Genomic DNA, 20731 nt, shown 5'->3' with positions numbered 1-20731 from the left:
AAAGGGTCACATAAATAGTGTTGAAAAAAATCAAGGTAAGTTAGTTTAAATATGCACAGTTAATGTTAGTGTCAGGCCTGCAAAATCCTGGAGGAACTATTTAATGATTACATCTACCTTGTTTTCACTTATTCCCACAATTTCATCAAAAAAAAAACAAAAAAAAACACTGCAACTTTCATCGCAATTTTTTAGAAAAGCTGCTGCAAAATTAAGGCAATTTAGGCCGCAACAATCACAACAAAGGCCCACGAAATCCTGGCGGGACTGTTTAAAGTGACCATTTAAATGGTCTTGTATTGACTATTGGGCCACTTCATTGGAGAAATATGGAGTTAACTGTGCTGTTCAATGGCACCTCAACAAAAGTCTTTAAGAGGAGAAAAGTCCTTGAGCTTAAGAGAAGCAGCAGACACAAACAGCAGAATTAAACAACAATCTACAGTTAACTTATTGACGATTTTAAGTTTCAGACAGAATGCTCCTGCTTTCAGAGGAACGAGAGCACATGGGTATTTAAGTGGAAACAACGTATTCCACTTCAAGCTGCACATGTTTAGGTGTTTCTGCACTGAAATAAGTAGGGCATCAATCTGTTACCCTGACATATCCATGAGTCATAAATAGACCTTATCGTTTATGACTTTTCTTGCAACATTAAAATTCATGAGCCGGCTCTGCAATCTGACTCAAGAAGGCACAGCTAACGTTCATTGAACACAGCATTCAGAGGGTCAAGTCTGTTAAAGTATACATTTTAATGAATTTGTTGCCACTTCACACTTCATTAGTAGACTAAAAGTTCAAACAGCCCTAAGTAAAATGCCAATTAATGAGCTTACACTCATTTTCAGTATTTTCTGTAAATGTTAGCTTTATCTTGGTTGCAAGCTTAGCAGGTTGGTCCTACAAGGGTTAAATTCAAGACTGTTGTGTAAGCGTAATATATATGTAATGATCCATTAATAACAAGACACGACGTCCGGAGGAATTCTTGTCCTTTTAGGCTTACTGGCGTTCATTCATTTACACATTCAAAGCCCACGCAAGAATGTTACTAGTATAAACTGACTGAGAATAGAGTTTTAGGAAAAAACGGCACAATTAGAAAAATACAATAAAACAGCAGGTGCTGTTGAGACAATGAGGACTGACTGCATATCTAACTATCAAAGTGAAGTCATGTAACAAGTTATCCAGCTAGCCAGACTTTCAGTGGGGCTCTTAATTCACCCTGACATCCTATCAAAAGTTAACTGTGCTCAAACTCCGCAGACTGCCCTCTCCAACCCCGCGGCTAGATCAGCTATGATTGGTTGGTCCTGTGTCAGGCAGGCGCAGATGTGCTCAGCTTTGAACATTTCTCAGCTGCGGAGAGCGAAGGAGGATAATGGGAAAAAAAAAAGAAAAGGCAAAAGAGAGAGATGAAGTGAGAGAGGATGGGAAGGAAAGTTGTAGGGAGGGATAGAATGTGAGAATGACAAAGACAGACAAAATGAGTCAGAGAGACGCAGCCAGAAAGAAGACGACAGAGTGAAATGACCCACTTTACAGCACAAACACATCTCAGCTAAATATATCTGCTGTTCTCTTCGGCTCGCCGTGAAGCATGTAGCACAGGCATAAAGCTGTTAACGTGCTCTGCTTCAAAAGAAGACAGTAAAAGGACGATAAAAATAGATCTGTCTTAATTTTTAGCTGAGTAACATCTATAAATGTTTGATAAGAGACACAAACGTCCTCTTTTTGGTGAGCTAACAACGGGAGCTACTGCAGATGAAGTGGAAAATTAAGGATTTCTCAGGGTCACAGTAAGACAGTATGCTGCAAAGTTTGCATTACCAACTTTAACTGCAACTACAGACTTCTTTTCACACTTGCGTTACACAAATATTCTTCATGTTCTTTTCTAGCTAGATGTCACATTTATGGTTTTTGTGGAAGGATAAAACAATATCCCATGTCACGGTGATGGGCAGTTCTTTTGACCTCCACATCCACCTACGTGCCTGCCCCAAAATACCTCTACTAATTCCCAGTACAGTATGGCCGAATCCAACTCCACACCCTCCAGACTTTCATACTGAAGCCTTATAGACTTCTGTCATGATGTGTTCGTCATCGTCATACTGTAAAGTCAAGTCTACCAAGTCGCTGGGCCACGAGGGGATGCAATCTGCTGAGATGGAACTTCCGACCTCAACAGTTCCCATGGATATTCATTTAAATTTCTCATCCCGTAACCCCTTTCAAAGTATTCTTAAGTAAAGTGTTGTTAATGGTACAGTATTGACTGCTGTAAAGAGCTGCTAAACACTGCTAATATTAGGCCTCCATTCACATAAAACAATGTCACATCGTAGGTGGATGAAAAGGAACTTATACTATATGCGTTTTCTGTACGTGTGATATCAAACCTCTTTACAATAAAACATGAAAACAACATATTTCTTAAAAAAAATAAATATGGTATATTATTATAAAAAAATAATTGTACATGGTCTCTACGGGTAATATTCAAAGTAAACTTAGCTGCTCCTTTCCCTGCCAGATCGTCTATTACGCTCAGCGATAGCAGTCCAGTCATCTTGTTCCTGCCAGCTGGGCTTGTTATGACCTTTTGCGTGTCTTTGTGGACTTTTTGCCTGTCTGCCTTGCCCTTTTTGTTATCGTTCCCTGTGCTGACTGCCAGTCTGCTGCGGAGCCCTGTTTTGGTTTTGACCCCTCGACACAGTAAACTCTGCTTATAAGTTATAACTATTTGCCTCCTAGTCATGCATTTTGGTTTTACTGAGCCAGCGTTAGTTCCTCTGTGTTTAAGTATCACAGATTTTATACTCAATGCATGAATAATATGAAGACACTATAGTGATCACTGCACCCACATTGTACTTCAAATTATTAAAACAAACATAATATGGTACAGATTTTATCAAAGCTGTTTTGAGTTCATCATACCCCTTCACACTGTTTTTCTTGAAGCCCCAGATTAATTTGCGCTGTAATGAACCCCTCAAAACAGACGCACTGCAACAACTACAATAAATGTTTTTGGTCTACATTTTACAGTAATTACAGACATCCAGCTGTTTCCATACCATGTGCAGCACTGCTGTAAGTGCATCAGATTCTGACACTTGATATCAGACTGCTGCATCCCAACATGACATATGACATGGTAGTAGATGTCCTGCTTGAATGGCCTTGAATCACAACTGTACACCCTCTTATAGAGCATATACATACCTTTCCTCATAGGACCAATCTACATACCTTTCTCTGGTTTAAAATTAGACACTATATGTGTTCCACCATAAAAGATGTCAAAAGAATAAACTCAGCGGAGCTGCTACACAATACCACATAATGATCGTTTTCACCTAACATTGACGCCCTCCATCTGTGCTCACTCAGTGACACACAAACTCTCTCAGATCTGCAGCTTCAATCAGTCAGCAGAACAGAGGCCTGAGAACTTCATGGTCATTGGGGACTGGAGCTGACACAGCGCCAACTTTCTGCACTGAAACACACAACAGGGTGGCAAATGATGCAGAATATTCACAAAAAGCACAAAGGTCGTCGTTTGTGAGAGAGATGAGAAGTGCACAAAAGGCTGGAAGTGCTTTACAATGGCGAAATGGTGGATGAATGACTGGAGTGAAATTTATCTCTTCCCCTGAGTTTATCTGCCTGAATCTTCATGAAGGTCGATAACGCTATAATGTGTACAGTAGATTTTGTTCTGTCCTGTTTGGTGACACAGACAAGGACCCAGGCTGTCAGCCAGGTTAATGTTGCAGTGCATTAAAAAAAGTCCCAACTAGAGGTCAGATGCTGCAGAGAATTTACATGAAGCAAAGACAACACAACTCTAAACTCCTCTCACCATTTAACCTTCACATCTGCATATTCATCGGATCTAAATGTGGAAAATCTGTACCTTGCTCCTCTCTCATCACCGTGACTCTGCCTCAGTATGAGCAAGTGTGCAAATGACAAGTGGCTTACAATTCAACTTAATTGAGCCAAAGCACAAAGCATCCCGAGGCTACAGGTGACACTTTAACATGATGAGTGAGAAGTCTTATTGCAGGTGTGACATGAATATGGAAATGGGAAACAATTCCCAACACTGCCGCTTTTAAATTGACTTCATCTTCTCCGCTGGGCTCTACTCATTCTGGGCTGTGGTTTTTTAAGTTAACATTTTTTAAAAGCTTGAGAATGTAGTTCTGCTCTAAATTACAAAAGGTTAACCAGAACCAGTACCAATTATGTCAAACTTACTGGACTGGCACTTGTGTAAGTTATGGTACACAGTATGTACTGTAAGTACCACTATTGTTCTCCATTGAAGAATGAGGAATCTTTTTGGAATGACCATTTTGGGAACTATGCTTTCTTACAGCCAAAAACACATGCCTTTGGTGTGAGAGACCCGGGTTCAATCCCCCTGTGACACATCCACCAATGTGTCCATGAGCAAGATACTTAACCCCTGGGTGCTACAGAGGCGTGCGACCTCTGACATATATAGCAGTTGTAAGTCGCTTTGGATAAAAGTGTCAGCTAAATGAATAAATGTAAATGTATGGTGCTAAGCTAAGCTGACTGGCTGCTAGCTGTAGCTTCTTATTTAATGGACAGAAATTGTCTTGTCATCTAACTCTCAAAGATAGTAAATAAGCATAGCTCTATTCCTTTGGGGGAAATTAAATCTACTGCCTAGCAATACCCTCAGTCAAGCCAATTTTCTTAATACCTAAAAAACACTTTATTTAATAACACCTTACTTCTAATAATTAATATAACGATTACTTTCTCAATCAAGCAACTCATCGTTTAATAATAATAATAATAATACATTTCATTTATAACGCACTTTTCATCAAAAGATCTCAAAGTGCTAAAGTCTCAATCAAGCAACTCATCGTTTGGTCTATAAAATGTCGAAAAATAGTGAAAAATGCCCATAGTCAAACACTAAGACATTTATTAAGTAGGATAAACCACTTGAGATGATGATCCATCTTGTTTTCATAGAAGACATGGGAAACCAGTATATATTCATATATGAAAAGCTAAAACCTTACTTTAAAAATGACATTCAGCTGCTTCGACTGGGACACTTGAATAGAACAGAGCCACCGTTATTGTTATTGGTACTGCCAGGTCTACTTATTTGAATAGTACCATGGCAAACATAGATAACACAGAACTGACAAAAGCTAAACTCACATTATACACTCAACATTTATTAAGCCTTCTGCTTTATGGTTATGATTTGTTGCCTTGGTTTCAACTTCCTTGGTATTTTAACTTGTGCAAGTGAGTCCATTCTCAAATATTCTGGTTAAACTAAGTGAAAACAAACTAAAAACAAAAAAAACAAAGAGTCTGTCAGGTTCATCCAACAGAGCACAAGACTCTATTGGCTTTACCATCCCTTGGCATCTTTTCTCTCAAGTTGACAGTCAGACACAGTGATGCGGGCCAGAGACAGAACCAACAGGATTGTAATGACTAAACCCCAGACATGTGGTAGACAGACTCTCACCAGGTACAAGGTAGAAGATACAAGCAAGTCTGATATGTGACTGTTGACATCGCTAAAGGGCAACTCAGTTCACACTATTACTTTCTATTTTTATTTTCTGCTTATCTCTCATTCGAAAATTTCACACAGCAGCACTTTACTGTGGTGCATCAAAGATGGCTGTAGGTCCACCCAAGGGATGATTACACAACACTGCTCTCCAATGGCATTCCCTACATCTTCTGCCATCTTAATCCCATTCCTGCTGAGTAAGGCTGGGTAGATGCTCCTTCACGGTAGTAACTCCTTATTAACCTGACTAAGATGTAATCCTATTCCACCCACTCATATACACATGTTTATTGGACTAATTCTATTCCTGGGCTTGATCCTGGGGATGGATTTGAAATTAGTTTTCTGAATGGGTGCACAAGCGGGGAGAGCAGGGCAGGACAGATCAAGGAGGCTTGACGCAAAGAGGCAAGAGAGAAGGAGTGAAATGAACAACCTCTGCCACGGGGGTAAACACTGCTGTGGCTGGACATGAGGTCTGGGTTCTATGTGTGTGCATATGAATCTACATGCACATACACATGCTTCTGTCTCATGCTTTTGAGAAACCTTTTTATAGCTTGTCTAACATGACATAAGAATTAATGAAACAATGTTCAGACTGAAAATAACACTGAGTGCTGGTGTCAGGGCGGTTAAGATGCATAACATACAAACACGACTTTACTAGTTTGATTCCACCATGGACCATGTGATCCTAAAAGCACTGTGTTATTAAAAACATATGTGAGTGTGGATGTGTTGCTACAAGTGCTGATAAGAAATATACAGTATGATCTATACAATATGAAAGTCCTGTTTGAAGGTTTATCAGATATCGAGACACTGCACAACATTTTATACTCATTTGAGGCAACCTTTTTTTTTCTCTTTTGTTTACACAACTATCTCTGTCACTTTTTACGTATACAACACTATGAATGCCTTCCAGGAGGGACTGTGGGAAAATGTGTCCCTACTCAGCCATGATTGGCGGCGAGTGTGACCGTTCAGATCAGCTATTAACACTTTTGACTTCATACAAACCGGTTCTTTTCTAGTATAACCCAGCCTTTAGTCAATATGGTTAGGGCTAAATATAACACCAGTCATCAAGTCATATCAGCTGTTATGAGGCAGCAGTACTTGAGATTATGACGTATGACTATGCAAAGCACTTGAGGCAGGATGATTTAAAGCTTCGTCAGCAGGAGCCTTTGTGAAGTATACTCCATGTAGTTGACTTTGAATCTGTAAATAGTTGCATCTTCCAAGCATGAGCACAAATACATGTACACAACTACTGTATTATTAAGGAGTTTGACCAAGAAACATACCTTTACTAAGTGATGATGTAATCTGTATTAAAGATGGCATCAGATTTATGTTCCAACATGCTAATGAGACAACTATTAAACTCCATTCTCCTGTCTTATACCCCTTGCAGGTGAAATACTTGTGTCAGGGAAAGCCACACATTTTTCAAACATGTCCTCATACCTAAACAACAGAATAGGTCACAGCAGCTGTTATACATTTTAACTCCATTCATAGAACCTGCTTAAACCTTTCGCTGGAGTGCAAATCAAACCATTTGCTAGATTTAAGTATTGTCAGTACAGATCATTGTTGCCTTGCACAGACTGAATTTGCCAAACACAGCTCAGTGAAAGTGCCTTTAAGTAACACTCAAATGGGGAGAGGCACTCTCCAAACTGCTAGTTTCTCAAAGAGCTTATTGTCTTCTCATGCGTTATATATTATTAAATACTTGACCTTTATTATCTGTCTTAGAGGGGTTGGTAGAGCACTGGAACAGTAAACAGTGACACTGCAGAGTTATTGTGACTCTCAAACATCACATCTTAAATTGAAAGTGAATCCACAGGTAGAAGCTTTGCTTTTACCACAGGGAAATAAACAAAACCAGTTTTAATTAGATGCAGGACTTTGTTTAGCTAACAGTGGCAAATTTAGAAATGGAGTTCAGTATCCACTATGTAAAACAATCCATAAGTAGCAGTTAATTTAATTTACAATCAATCTGTTGTTTCTCCATTTAATCTATATAAAATGTAATGAAAAGTATAGCTTTTTTTGAGCTAAACCCCTCGGGTATTCAATTTATAATAATAACCTGCCATTTGAGAAGCTTTAACCAAATAATATGATTTTATGATGAAAATCCTTACTAATTTCCTACCAATTAACTACGCGACTTCAGAACAACAGCTAAATTATACATTTATATGTTAAAAGTTGGTTTGGGAAGAAGTATTCACAACCTTTAATTAAGTAAAAGTAGCAATACAACAAATTAAAGATACTCTATTGCAACTAAAAGTCTGTCAAAATCCTAGTTATGTAAAAGTACAGAACCATTCGCAGAAAAATGAACGTAAAGTGTCAAAAGGCAAAATACTTGTTTAAATGAAAAATTGCCCCTTGTGATTGAAATATTATTTAAATGACATTTGTTAATGCTGATGCATCCATCCATAAGTAGTGTTTTGTTGTGGCTGCAGGAGGTGGAAGTGCAACTAGTTTGAACAATTTTATATAAGAAGTGTAGCCCAGTTGATCTTGTTCAGGGTCACATGATAAATCTGAGCCGTTATGACCTGATTAATGGGGTACAAAGGAAGAAAAAAATAAGTTCTGCGACGATGCTACAAGTTCTGGACTTTGGACTGAATTTTTGATTTTTTGTGAAATGTTAGTTGTTATTTAAAGGTGGGGTAACCAATTCTAGTGTCAGGTAGCTTTAAATTTCTCGCACACAGACATTGAGCAAGACAAGATGTTGTTGTAATGTTAGCTAGTCGGGACTGTCTCACCTTTTCTGCATGTTAGCTTTGCAGCAGCAATTGTAAAGACTATTTGTGAACACACAACTTAGCTTGCGTTAATTACACTACTTGCTTTGTTGTTGCTCACTCTATATCATGGTTTTTGTCACTTAGTCCACCTTTAAATTAAACCATTTGAGAAGTTAGAGGGGATATGTTTATTTTGTGAAGCTGCTAACTCATAAGCTTCTGACATGTGAAGGGTCACATGCCACAAACATGCTAATGTTGTGTATTTTATTAGCTCATTGTACGTTTTATTTGTAAAATCTAAAAAGTAACGAGTAGTTTTCTCTCTGAAATGTAGTGGAGTATAAAGTAGCAGGAAATAGAAACACTCAAATACAAGTACCTCAAATTGTATTTAGGTAATATACTTTCTACCACTGAATTCTACTTGAGTATAATTCTACTTTTCACTCTCTGAAAAGAGAAGTGCACTATCATCATGGTCTTCAGGGAGAAAGTATTTCAATTTATTATATTTCAGCCACAGTATACGGCTGTATATGATGCTTTGGCTGCTCTTGCGAAATCTGAACTGACCTTCCAAATTCCGGCAGACATATTAGTTATAGTAGCTTCATGAGACTGGGACTTGACTCAACTCATATCTCTTAGTGACACAAGCCAGTGGATCATGATTGAATGCTTTGAGTTGTCCTATAGCTGCTTGAACTGCTCAAGTCACAAATTGTATTGATAATGTATTTCCCGCTTTGCGTTTGCATTACTGCATCAGTGACAAAAGAAACTACATTTTAAGCTTAAGCTTGTATTCAACTGCTAAAATGGCATAAGGGCATTAAACTATCTCTGGTATCTTACAGTAATAATAATAGTGAGAGGAGATAATTCTGTAAGATATGAATATGAAATTGTTAGACAAAAACTGGTATCATTATAGTTAAAATATTCATCTGTTAGCCTGTATAAGAAAAGACAAGAAATAGATTAAATTGGATAAACGATTCATTTCTGTGCATCTGCAGGCAGCTTCAGCACCCGTCTTCCTCTTTACTGCTTTGAAAGACGAATCTCAAGAGATGCATAAATGAAACTTTACAGGGTGATATGCTGGAAGGATGGCAAGTGTTATAGCTGCTGCTGAGCTGACTGTATATAATTAGAGACATATTTCAAGCTTTGAAAGAGATGGCAATATCTTTACACCTGTAGGTCAGCCTTAAATGAGCAACAACATCTGAGAAAGAAGGGCACAACTTGTACAAGACATTTTGCACAAACAGAGCAGTTGTTAAAGTGCTAAGAGATCTCCATGAGAGCTTGCAATGCTTTTAAGTGGTCCTCAAGTAAGATATTTCCTATTTTAGTTCACTGTGAGTTAGCCTGGTGAGAGAAGAATGACTGCTGTGATCAGAGGGTCTGATTTGTCCCAATCCACAGTACAAATGTTGCACTAAAATCCTGATTCTATTTTCGAAAACAGGAGTTTGCTGTTTCACATGTGTCTATTTTCGGGTCCTTCACATGGGAAAATATGAGCAGTCATGCTGCAGAACAATAATAACTATTCTGCACTCAGTGCTTCCTGTTGTTTATTCTGTGCCATCAATGTCAGTGCATCCTGGCAAACATAACATGACACAGTCCACCATAAAAAGTCCACTTTTATAAATCTTAGAAAAGGAATAAGAAAGACAGTTCACAACAGCATGTCATGTGGACAATGTTTTTTAAAATGTCCTGTAATGACTGTCAGAGAAGAATAACCTGATCTGTAGGAGTGCCCATTCTAAGCATACCTGCATGAGCAAATACACAATGGACTGGACTGGAAAATCCTTTAAGGTAGACATCTAGTACCACTGCATGCATGTGACACCCACAAACCCCATTCCCCAACATACCTCTCATTGGATTCTGGATCCACAAGATGCCTCCGATAAGGTGAGGAGATTGGCCAAGCATTCCGAGTGACTGACTGTCGCTGTCACTTTTCTGTCACCTCTAACGTCCGGAGCGAGCACCTTAACTCACTGTTATTTGACAATCACGGGGAGAAGCGGGTGACTTCCCCGGTCAACATGTCACACCACCTGCTGCCAGATGAGCAGCCTCAACCAGACTGGTCAGGCTGAGGCGCGGACACGGCGCTCTGTTGCGCCACAGAACAGCCCGGGAATAGAGGCTAAATTATTCTCACAGAAAAGAGTCCCCGATATATCAATCTCAGCACTGCGGGGCTCCGGTTTCCTAATGAGAACACAGAGGGCACGGCACACCGGAGATGATAATGCAAAAGAACTGGCGGCTCCTCGGTCGCAGACCTGTTAACCAGTGTTGTCTCCAATCACAGAGCGCACGCACAGATGGTAACAATTTTTATACAGAAAGCGGCTGCGCGCAAGTCTTTATGGGGTGTGTGTGTGTGTGTGACCGCGACAGTGAATAGACAGCGGTCTATCACTTAAATTGTACAGTGTAATAGTAGAAGATGACCAGGACAGTGTACGTGATGCGGAGAGAGCAGAGGCTGCAACATCACCCAATCACAGGCTTTCATAGTTGACCCGACTGTGTCTGGGTTGAGCCATTCACACCGTACAGCTCCTATCAACATGATAACTACAACTATTGTCTGAAAAAGGAGACAAAAACGGAAATGCCATCGTGGACAACACAGCGTGAAGCACCTTACCTTCGACAGCCATTGTGCTACTCCACAGATTTGGGCATCACTCGCAAGGGAGCAGGCGAAATGTAAAACTCAACGCTCTCTCATTGTACCTTGTTTGGCGTGTTATCATCACTTTGCTGCGGGCAAGCCGGAGCGCACAGCTGCTGCCGCGCCTCAAAGGATCCTGGGAAGTGTAGGCTCAGCGCTTTCTAGAATACGAGGGAAGGGCAAGTTTTATCAGTTTTGCCGAGAAGGCAGTTTGGAAGTGAACGTCTCTCTGTCTTTGTTTGCGTGTGTGTGTGTGCGCGCGCGTGTGCCCGTGTGTGTGCGTGTGGTACAATTGCGCGTGCCCTGGTGGAAAATCACCATGACAAAGCACATAGGCCTAAATATTCCTATAATCATTTTATTTTCAGTACATTTCATTACAGTTAAACTGAAAATACTTTAAAATGCATACAGCAGCTCGTAACAGTACAAAGTCAAATTTATACTTTTCAAAAAAAGCAACAAAAGCACCCACACAGCAAATAACCAGAGACTATCAATAAAGTTTTCATTTTACTTTTGCACATGAACACAGTAGTGATAGATTTGGTCATCAAACAGTTTCTTCCAGGTAACAGGGCCAAAGGAACCAAAAACACCCTCACCAGATCTGAATCAGCTTTTTAACAGGGCTGACAATTTAGTCTAGCGAACAACAGTCTTAAAATTAAATGTACTCACCAGAGAGAGTGAACAGCCAACTCTGAACATGCTTTTTCAACGGTGCTGGTTAAATTTGCACACTGCCATGGGTAGTAGTCACTCTAGCCTAAAGCCTGTTTTTTCTGTTTTCAAGCAGGACGTTATCACCAATAATCTTTGTGCTTTAAAACTAATGAAACGGAAACATGCAAGATATCTCCTCCATGCCTATAAGGAGTTGAAGATGTTTGAGGACCCCTAGCATCCTTTTATTTATTTATTTTATTATCTATCTTTATTTTTTTCTCTTTCCTTTTTCTATATTTACTTATTATTTTTTTAATACAATATAAGTTTTTCTCTCTATCTTGTGTGCCTTTTATGCAAACTGAGAGGTATTAATGTCATGTTTTCTACATCTTTAAAGTGCAAATGAATCTTTTCAATAAATAAATTGAGACCATAAACTCATTAGGAAAGTGTTAACTGAAATAAATCAGCTGAGAAGTAGGGTCATTTTACCATTATTTCTATTGGAACCAGACTTCTTTTTGCAACTAGAAGAGTCGCCCCCTGTTGGCTGTATTGTCACGTATCAGACCGGAAGCTTACAAAAAAATGCAACAATAACAAAAGAAAAGAAGAGAAAAAACAGCCAAGACTAGTTCAGTGGGCAGGCTTCAAAAGCAGGTAGAGAACGTTTAAAAAGGTGGTGTCTGAAAACAGCTTGTTTGTAGTTCAGCCGTTTCACTTTCATCCATGTGACGTCACAGGGATGAAAGCTAAATGCGGGTCATATAACGCTCACCAAGCGGCTACTTCGACATGCCCTCAAAATCACCAGTGGAAAAAGTGGAGCTGCAGCACACACCACACCTCTCCCTTCCAAACACTAGCCACCCTCCAGGCAGTCAATGGACATGAAGTTGTAACTGTGATGTAGAGACAGAGCTCGGTTAAAACTTTGTGGATGAAAGATACGTTTGTTACAGATTAATAACTCACCACTCTGAAACACTTGCTCTAGTCCATGTTGCAACATGTAGCCTACAGTTGAATCGAAGCTGTTTACCAACTTCTCGCTGACCATGTAACTATGTAAACCATGTAAACCTGTTCTGGTACAACCCCTAAATAGGATTTTGAACCTGAAAATTAGCATAATACCAACTCTTTAATGAGAATGTTAAACCAAAACTACTTGCTTACATTTGGGAAAAGATCATGGTATGGGTTAAAATAAGTACATTAGTTAACATCACTTAAGTTATCAGTTAAGTTACATTATGTATGTGACGTAACTTAAGTATGTTACGTAGGTTAACTTACAAACCTCTCTGAACAATATAAGTCAGTACAGTCTATGCTGTGTTGTAATAACATGTGACATGACTTAAGATATTGACATGTTATTCATACGCCATTTCGTGATACCAGGCTGATACAACAGTAGCTTATTTTTAGAATGATTGTATCTAAATGTGCGTACCATAATTATCAGATCTTCAAACTGACAGCTACTGTAAAGACTTGTAGAAGCTCTTTGATATGCTAATTTGCCAGAGCAGTTTCACAACACATGTGTCTCTGAAGAAAGGAGAAATACAGTAGCTTATGCAGTGTGTTATTACTTACTCAGTGTGTTAATTGGAATTTTCATAGCATCATAGCATTCAAGTGAAAGCGGAAGTGAGCAAAGGAGGAAGCAGCTGTGGCATCTGCAAATGAGTTAACGATACCTTCATGGGAAGAACATGTAGTACAGGTATTGCAAGTAAGTGACAGATAAACAAAACCAAGTGTCACACAGGGCCCACTCTTCTCAGAGTAAGTGCCTGCCTGTCTGCTACACATGTGACCATGGGCTTAAATCTAATCTAACTGTAGTAGTAGTAGTAGTAGATATTTTTGAGGGGGACACAAATAATACAGCCACAATTGTACTTGTATAGGATACGTGGACACAGAGAGAAGTCTTACTACTATTTTTCTGGGCAACAACACAAAGTAATAGTTGTTTAAATATGACTTAAGTTCATAGGTTCATCACGCGGTCATATTATCCTAAATATTATGGTCATAATGAAACATTGATTATAAAATAACTTTAGCATATTCACTGGAAGGAGCTAGAAAATAAATTGCACACCATTTTAATTCCTCTTAATTCTCCAGCTTATTTTTGTGTTTAATCACGAACTACAGTAATCTGCTCACCTTGCTTTTCCTGTCAGACACACAAGCACACTCTGTTTCTCTCTGTCAGCTCTGACCTTATTTGTCAGCAGTTTTATTTAAAAGAACTCACGTTTGGTGGTTTTTTCACCCGCGATTCCATTTCCACAGCAGTAGATGAGCCGCGTGTGAAGGAGGCTTGTTGTTAATTACCAATAGAGACCACCGTTGGTATGAATGCTGTGTTCACTGTTGCTGTTCACTTTAATTGCCCTTTTTGCGTTTGTATTGTTTTACTATTTACACAATTATTCCAAGTTTATGTCATTATATTATTTGATGGTTTTTAAGGGGGGGACACCCCTCAGATAGGGGGGGAGCTGACCCCCCTGCCCCCCCGTGATTTCTGCCTATGCATGTGACGTGTCTTTCATGGTATTTGAAACATTTCAATATCCTGGAGTGATAAACAGATCCCTAATGCGACAGCATGAGGAAGTCTGTCTGTTGTTTCAGGATAGGCTATTTCTTGTGTGGTGCCTAACATGCATCAGCTCACACAGGTGTGACTGTCAATACGTCGGTGTGTTTTCTCTACCTACTTCCTGGTTTCTTCTTTTGTTTTAAGATCTGCTCAGCCTGTCTGAGGAGTTTCTCTGACAAATATCTCTGAGAAATGATAAACAGTACGTACGCTAAGAATGTGTGAGTGCGTGTATAAGTGGCAGTGCTTCATCTTCCTGCTTATCATAAGGTTTTGAAATCAGGAAATATGAGTCATAAGCTCAGGCATACTAAAAAATAGATGAGTAAGAAAATAAAAATCAACAAAACAAAAGGTAGAAATGAAAAGGAAATTATATTTCCTCACTGAGGAAAAATGTAAAACAACCACACATGAATGACACATAATGAAGAGCACTACATGTTATAGTGGCAAATGTAGTGCAGCAGTCAATTTGTCAAATAAGCTATCAACAACAATTCCTGCTTAATTTAATGAAAAGCTTCTGGAATAATAAAACTGTGTCAGTATTTGTTAGGAATGGTGTAATCTGGTGTTTTTGATGATTACACTACCTCTGCTAGATTTTACTCAGCTTCTCTAAAATTCCACAAAATAATATACAACATAAAATATGACCTGTACTCGAGTCTTAAATAGAAAGTTACCTGTTAATGCATAAATACACTAATTTAACACTAGAAACTGGTATAAAAATGAAATTTTGAAATAAAAATTAAGCAGAAAAATTGTACCTGTGAAGCGTTTTACTATTACATATAATGATTTTAGATTAATAATTACTGCATGCTGCATTAATGTGTATGTTCCATGTTACAGCTGTAGTTTAAGGTTGTCCTGATTTGAACGACTTTATATACTGTTGGGGAGGTTTATCTACAGCAACGTAGCTGTTCAGCTTTGTGACGATACATTTTCCAGCTAACTGAAGGGGCAGTTTGTTCGAGTTAGCTTAAGTAGAGAATTAAGGAGAATTTTGTCAACTCAAAAATGCTTAATTCTTCGGTTTATCAGAAAATTTAAATTTAAAAAGTAACTAATATGTAATGTAATGGAGTAAAAAGTAAATTTTTCTACTTTGCCTCTGGAGTGTAGTGGGGCAGAAGTATAAAGTTGCATAAAGTACAAGTACCTTGAATGTCTACTTGAGTAAATGTACACAGTTACATTTCATTTAACAGGTTTTATTTTTTATTTTGACTTTTTGTTTTCTACTTATTATTAAAAATATTGAATACGTTTTTCTCTCATTTGCTGCGGGCATCTGTTGATCACAAGAGCAAGCAATAAATCAGACATCTATTTACATAACAGAATGCTTTATCTCATTTCCTATGCTTTGTTCACAGCCTCTACTTTGACTGTGTGCCCATGTAACATTTACATATTTTTTCTTATCAGTCAAATGGGAATTAATTTAAATCAGAGAATAAGCCATCAGAGATATAATACTCTGTTTTAAAAAGTACCGTTTAGAAGCAGACAGTCACCCACTGCTGGTGTACATGAATAAACAAGCTTACAGAGATGTTTTTGCTGACTTTGACAGGTTTTTCTCTCTAGACCAGCCTGAATACTACTTGTTTTCCCTGCCAGTGGTGACAGGAAGTGATCATTATTTCCTAAGTGGTGAAGGTAGAATCACAGCTTTACAAGTGTTGGAGTTGTACAATGGTGAAATCTGAGGGTGAATATCAAACAAAGGTGAATATTTAATATGGTGGGATGTAGAGACAGCTGTCATCAATTGCATTCATTGCTAATTATTCACTATCACTAACTGTTCACTGTGTTGATAGTATCTGGCACCAGCTTCCAGACCTACTACAACCTCTGGTTCCTCGTTGCTGGATACCAATATGGCAAGACCAAAGAGAAATATTAATTAGATGTTTTGAAGCTGTATGTGAACACAGCAGAGACTTCTTGGACAGAAAGTCAAATATGCATTTCGTACTGGCTGGTGCACTTTAGTAACACTATTGTTTTTTGTAATTTATCTTCAATATTTAAAAAAAAAATCACTTCCTATGCAACATAACAATACACTATCCAGCAAATATGGAGCCCAAAGGGTCAGGGCGAGAATATTTTTGAGGACTACTTTTGCGTTACCTCACAATATGTTTTGCATTACCTTGCAATATTTTGCTCCCCCTTGCAATATGTTTTGCATTCTCTTGTTATAAATTTTGCCTTCTGCCACAATACTTTTGCATTACCTCTTGTATCCGCATAGGTAATACCCAGTTCAAAGTTAAATTCAATACTCTGATCTATACTAGTGTTGCGCTGGGAGCAACTGGACAGAAATAGACACAGCTATGACTCAAAAGGAATGGAAGATGAAAAGTATTGCAAGAGAACGCAGAATTTATTACGAAAGAGCGCAAAACATATTGTGAGGGAACGCAAAAGTAGTCCTCGAAAATATTCTCGCTGTGACTCTTGAGGGGCTCTCGGGCGAAAACACTTCCGAGACGGAACCCCCACACTGAGTCTCTCTGCCCGGTCTTCTGTACACCCTCTCAGACCAGCCTATCAGACGACATCCTTCTTCCACCATCACCCTTCCCCTCTATATGCATTAATCCATCCTGCTTAATCCATGCATTCCATATTTGCATGTACCTCTAAATCACACATTGTTGAGGCGTGGTCCTTGCTAGTGAATGCCTTATTTGTGAAAGACCAAAAAGAACCGGTAAAATTGGTTCTATGATTCTACAACCCCACCGAAATTCTACGGAGACTCAATAACTGGATGTGAAAAGAAAAGTTTTCCTTTCCCCCCAGACAAGTCATAGTCACCCATTAATCATAACAGGCTTAGTCCAACAGGCCGTGAGATTTAAAAGTGCTGTGGTCTGCTCTGTTCCTCTGCATTGTGCATGGTACAGTATAATGAATGCTGAGCTGCAGGTCTTCAGGCAATGAAACTCAATCTGTGTTTGAATTACTGTGCTGCTGTTTTTTTGGTACATTAAAGCATAATCAAGTATCTCGTCGTCATTAATATAAACCATAAAGAAAGTGCAAAAGAGATGCATATGCGAATCTGCAAGAAACTTAACCAGCCAAAAGTTAGAATCGCCTTGAACTCTTCTGAGCTCCTGAATCAAAACTTTTAAATCTTAGAAGATTTTCCAAAACATGTGCATGACAGCTACAACTCAAATATCCACAATACCGACAGAAACAGTTCAAGGATCTGCATAAATAGCGGCAAAATATTCTTGGATAATCCCCACTGACTCGTCTGCCAAGCTGGCAGTCTCCACATTCTTTGATATTGTTCTGCAAGGGCCCACTGAAAAGATCCAGGTCAAATTGCATTTTAAATCCTCCTCTTAGCCCTGCTTGATAATGACTGAAGCTATATCACAAGCTCCATTGTGTCAGCCGAGTAGCTGTGAGAGGATTTCTGCTACAACTTGACCCAAGTGTTAACATCACACCAGTAGAGTAATGATCACTCCATCATCCTGGCCTTGCCACAGCATCTCCCCTTCAAAGGCCACTTTCCCATGTTTCCTGGCTCTCATCAGAATCCCCACCACCTTATCGGAGATCCGAACATATCTGTCAAACAGCTGCCCAAACGTAATGCGGGTCTTTCCGTCTGGGTCCGGATCAGCCATAGTCCTGATCACATAACACATGTCGTCTATCTCACGGTGGATGTGTTGCTCAGCGCGTTTGGCTCTCTCTGCTGTTTGGGTTCCTTCCTTGGGGCGTCCGTAACCCTCTTGGCCCTTTTGGAGGCGGAGCGACATGGAGTAATCGTAGTCAAAATATTCACTGAAGGGGTTTAGTTTCTGGGTCACAGTGTGCTCTGTGGCCCAGTTCTGCCAGCGGCTCTTGAGGTTTCCCACAGCACTGTATTTCTTGGAGAGGGCGTTTATCTTGTTGGCATCTTCAGCTTCCTTTTTGTACCTGGGAGGGATGTCAGATTATATCACAAATAAATAAAACACATACAATACACTGTATCTGTTTTGATTCTGCAAGGGGCAAGATGAGTTACAAATATTCAACAGTCATGCAGACCTAATAGATGGAGTTTTTGTGTGACATAATCATGAGATGCATGTCCACAAGGGGGGTAGAAAACAAACCATAATAACTTGGACCTTATCAGAGGATCAGCATGAAAAGTTGTTTTGTACTTTAAACGGCACGAATCACAAAACTATTGTAATCGGTGTAAATGCTCATTTTTCATAAAAGGAAACCTCACTTTTTGTTTAAAGAGCAGAATTATCTGTTACCTTGGAGACCTTGCGATAAGATGGTAGAAGGTTTTACACAGAAACTGCTGAGGAAGAAAGAAGTCTTGTTCTTATTATCCAATGTGGTTGAAAAATAATACTAATAATATTAAATCCTGTTTTGACATAGGTTTGTTATGAGTAACTTTTAACCGGTACACAGTACAATCTAATATTCTGAATATACTGAAGATAACTGGCACATATCTAGTTTACTAAAAAACAGGAGGATTTTCATACATGCTGCTGTTTCTCATATAAAATACAGAATGAGGGAGGTTCTGTGCTAAATTGAGATTTTAGACACTTATAATCATTTTGTGTTATCGCTGAAAGCTATTGAGTTGCACAACTGTTAATTTTTGCATTGATAAAACACAAAAATGGCGGTCAGTCAATATAGTGCACTTTATAGTCAATAGGGAGTGATTTCAGCCTTCTCAGTACTACTAGCTGCTGTGTCTCACTGGAATCCAGCATCATGTTAGCTAGCTAAAGCCCACAGGTGTCTATGTCTTTTCTTATAGTAAAAAAAATAAATAAATTGGAATGCAAGGATGAGTGCCATGTGAAAATGATCTCTAAACAGTAATTTTACTAAATACTGAACATGTTCATATGTAATAGGACATTGTGGCAATGTGTTTTCTATCCCACTGCTGTACATCCATCTTTGATTGCTTGTAACTGGAAAACCCATCTATTTTACAGACGATCTATTTTACATTCTATACTTTATTTTTAGACAGCCATCGCCTGCCTCTTCATGTGCTGCAATGAAAGTGTTTTGAAACTAAAATACTGTGTTTTTAAGTTGTCATGGAATAGACACTTGATCTTCCAGGAAGACTTCTCATCTTAATCTGTGACCTCATGGTGCACAAGTGAGTTTAATTACAGTCAATGAATGAAGCACAAATTTTTCAAAGATTCTGGCTTTCTTCCCATCCTGTCAAATCAAGATGCCTTTCTCTCCACAGCTAATGCTTAGCTTAAGTTTGACACCTGACTGTCAAATGCCTCGCCTTAACTCCCTTTACCGAAAATACAAAATGAAGCACACTGATCATTCTCACGTTGGGACTGAGGGTCTTTTAATCTTCATTGCTGACTCAGAATCTCCTTCCGAGTCTTTTTGCTCTGCTTCTGTCAAAGAGCTTGTTCTGTGGGTTTGAGCATCCTCTATGTCCAGTCTCTGCTTCTCTGCCTTAGAGTGTCCACTGTCGTCTTTACCACCTCCAAAGGTGCGTCCCTCTCCCGGTCCTTCTACCTCTTTCTCCACCTGCTTCCAGCTTTTGGTCAGAGATGAGACCATGTTGGAGCATTTTCTGCGACGTGTAGGTGAGCTTTTCTTCTTCAGAAGCCTGTCAATCTCCTCAGCTGATGGCAGAGACTCTTTCTTGATCTTTTCGGTCAGGAGCCCAATGCCAACACTTTTCTCCTGAACCCCGCTCGTCACCGTCTTTACCACTTGCTTTACCTTGATGCGAGATGCAACCAGTGGCTCAGCTGAGGTCTTAACCTCCCCAGTATTGGATGCATCTAGGGTCTCGTTGTGAGGAGTTAAGGTCTTCTGAGCCTCTGCAGAAGTGATTACATGAGTTTGAGAAGCTTCTGTTGGTTGGGTTTGAGCAGGAGCAGGCTTCTTTGAGACCCACGTCTTTTTGGGTTCTGTTGGTCCTCCAAGCGAAGACGGAGACCAGCCACTGGGTTCACTAGCCTGCTTTATCTCGTTCTCTGTCACCCACTGTTGCCAGCTGCTAGTCAGGTTGCACACCATGCTAACAGTGCGGAGCTTCTTGATGTTCTTGTTACTGGACGGCTTCCTTTGGGAAGCTTGGCTGGTCTGTTTGTCAGACATAATTATGCATATGTAATGTGTCAATTTAGGCTAAATTAATCCCAAAGTGATCTTCCTCTTCCAGCTGTCAGATTAGCTTCAACATATTCATCTCCTCTCTGCTCAAATCTTTGTTTTTTGAAACCTTT

At 39.3% G+C, this 20731-nt stretch overlaps 2 protein-coding genes across 5 annotated transcripts in view; both read right to left on the bottom strand.

Annotated features, from left to right (window-relative positions):
* Positions 1 to 11253, bottom strand: part of samd12 (sterile alpha motif domain containing 12) — a 125296-nt gene extending 114043 nt beyond the window's left edge. For 2 of the 4 annotated variants that reach the window (XM_038725410.1, XM_038725409.1), the window contains exon 1: positions 10311 to 10743. In XM_038725410.1, coding sequence (XP_038581338.1) covers positions 10311 to 10371 — 61 coding nt within the window. In that variant the 5' untranslated portion in view covers positions 10372 to 10743. Of the gene's footprint in view, positions 1 to 10310; positions 10747 to 11101 lie in introns of those variants that run through there. The other 2 variants (XM_038725411.1, XM_038725407.1) reach the window with 2 other exon arrangements.
* A 4507-nt stretch (positions 11254 to 15760) lies between these two features.
* abrab (actin binding Rho activating protein b) lies at positions 15761 to 20731 on the bottom strand. The gene is made up of 2 exons (XM_038725318.1): positions 19819 to 20731; positions 15761 to 18407 (listed from the first exon to the last, which is right to left on the bottom strand). Exons 1-2 carry the CDS (start codon positions 20601 to 20603, stop codon positions 17924 to 17926), a joined length of 1269 nt encoding a protein of 422 aa, XP_038581246.1. The 5' UTR covers positions 20604 to 20731; the 3' UTR covers positions 15761 to 17923.

Source organism: Micropterus salmoides, unplaced genomic scaffold (assembly GCF_014851395.1).
Source record: "Micropterus salmoides isolate LMB-PRFRI ecotype aquatic unplaced genomic scaffold, ASM1485139v1 Ms_hic_scaffold_17, whole genome shotgun sequence".
NCBI classification, from domain to species: domain Eukaryota; kingdom Metazoa; phylum Chordata; class Actinopteri; order Centrarchiformes; family Centrarchidae; genus Micropterus; species Micropterus salmoides.
The sequence above is the reverse complement of the archived record's forward strand: the minus strand, read 5'-3'. Positions and strand labels throughout refer to the sequence as shown.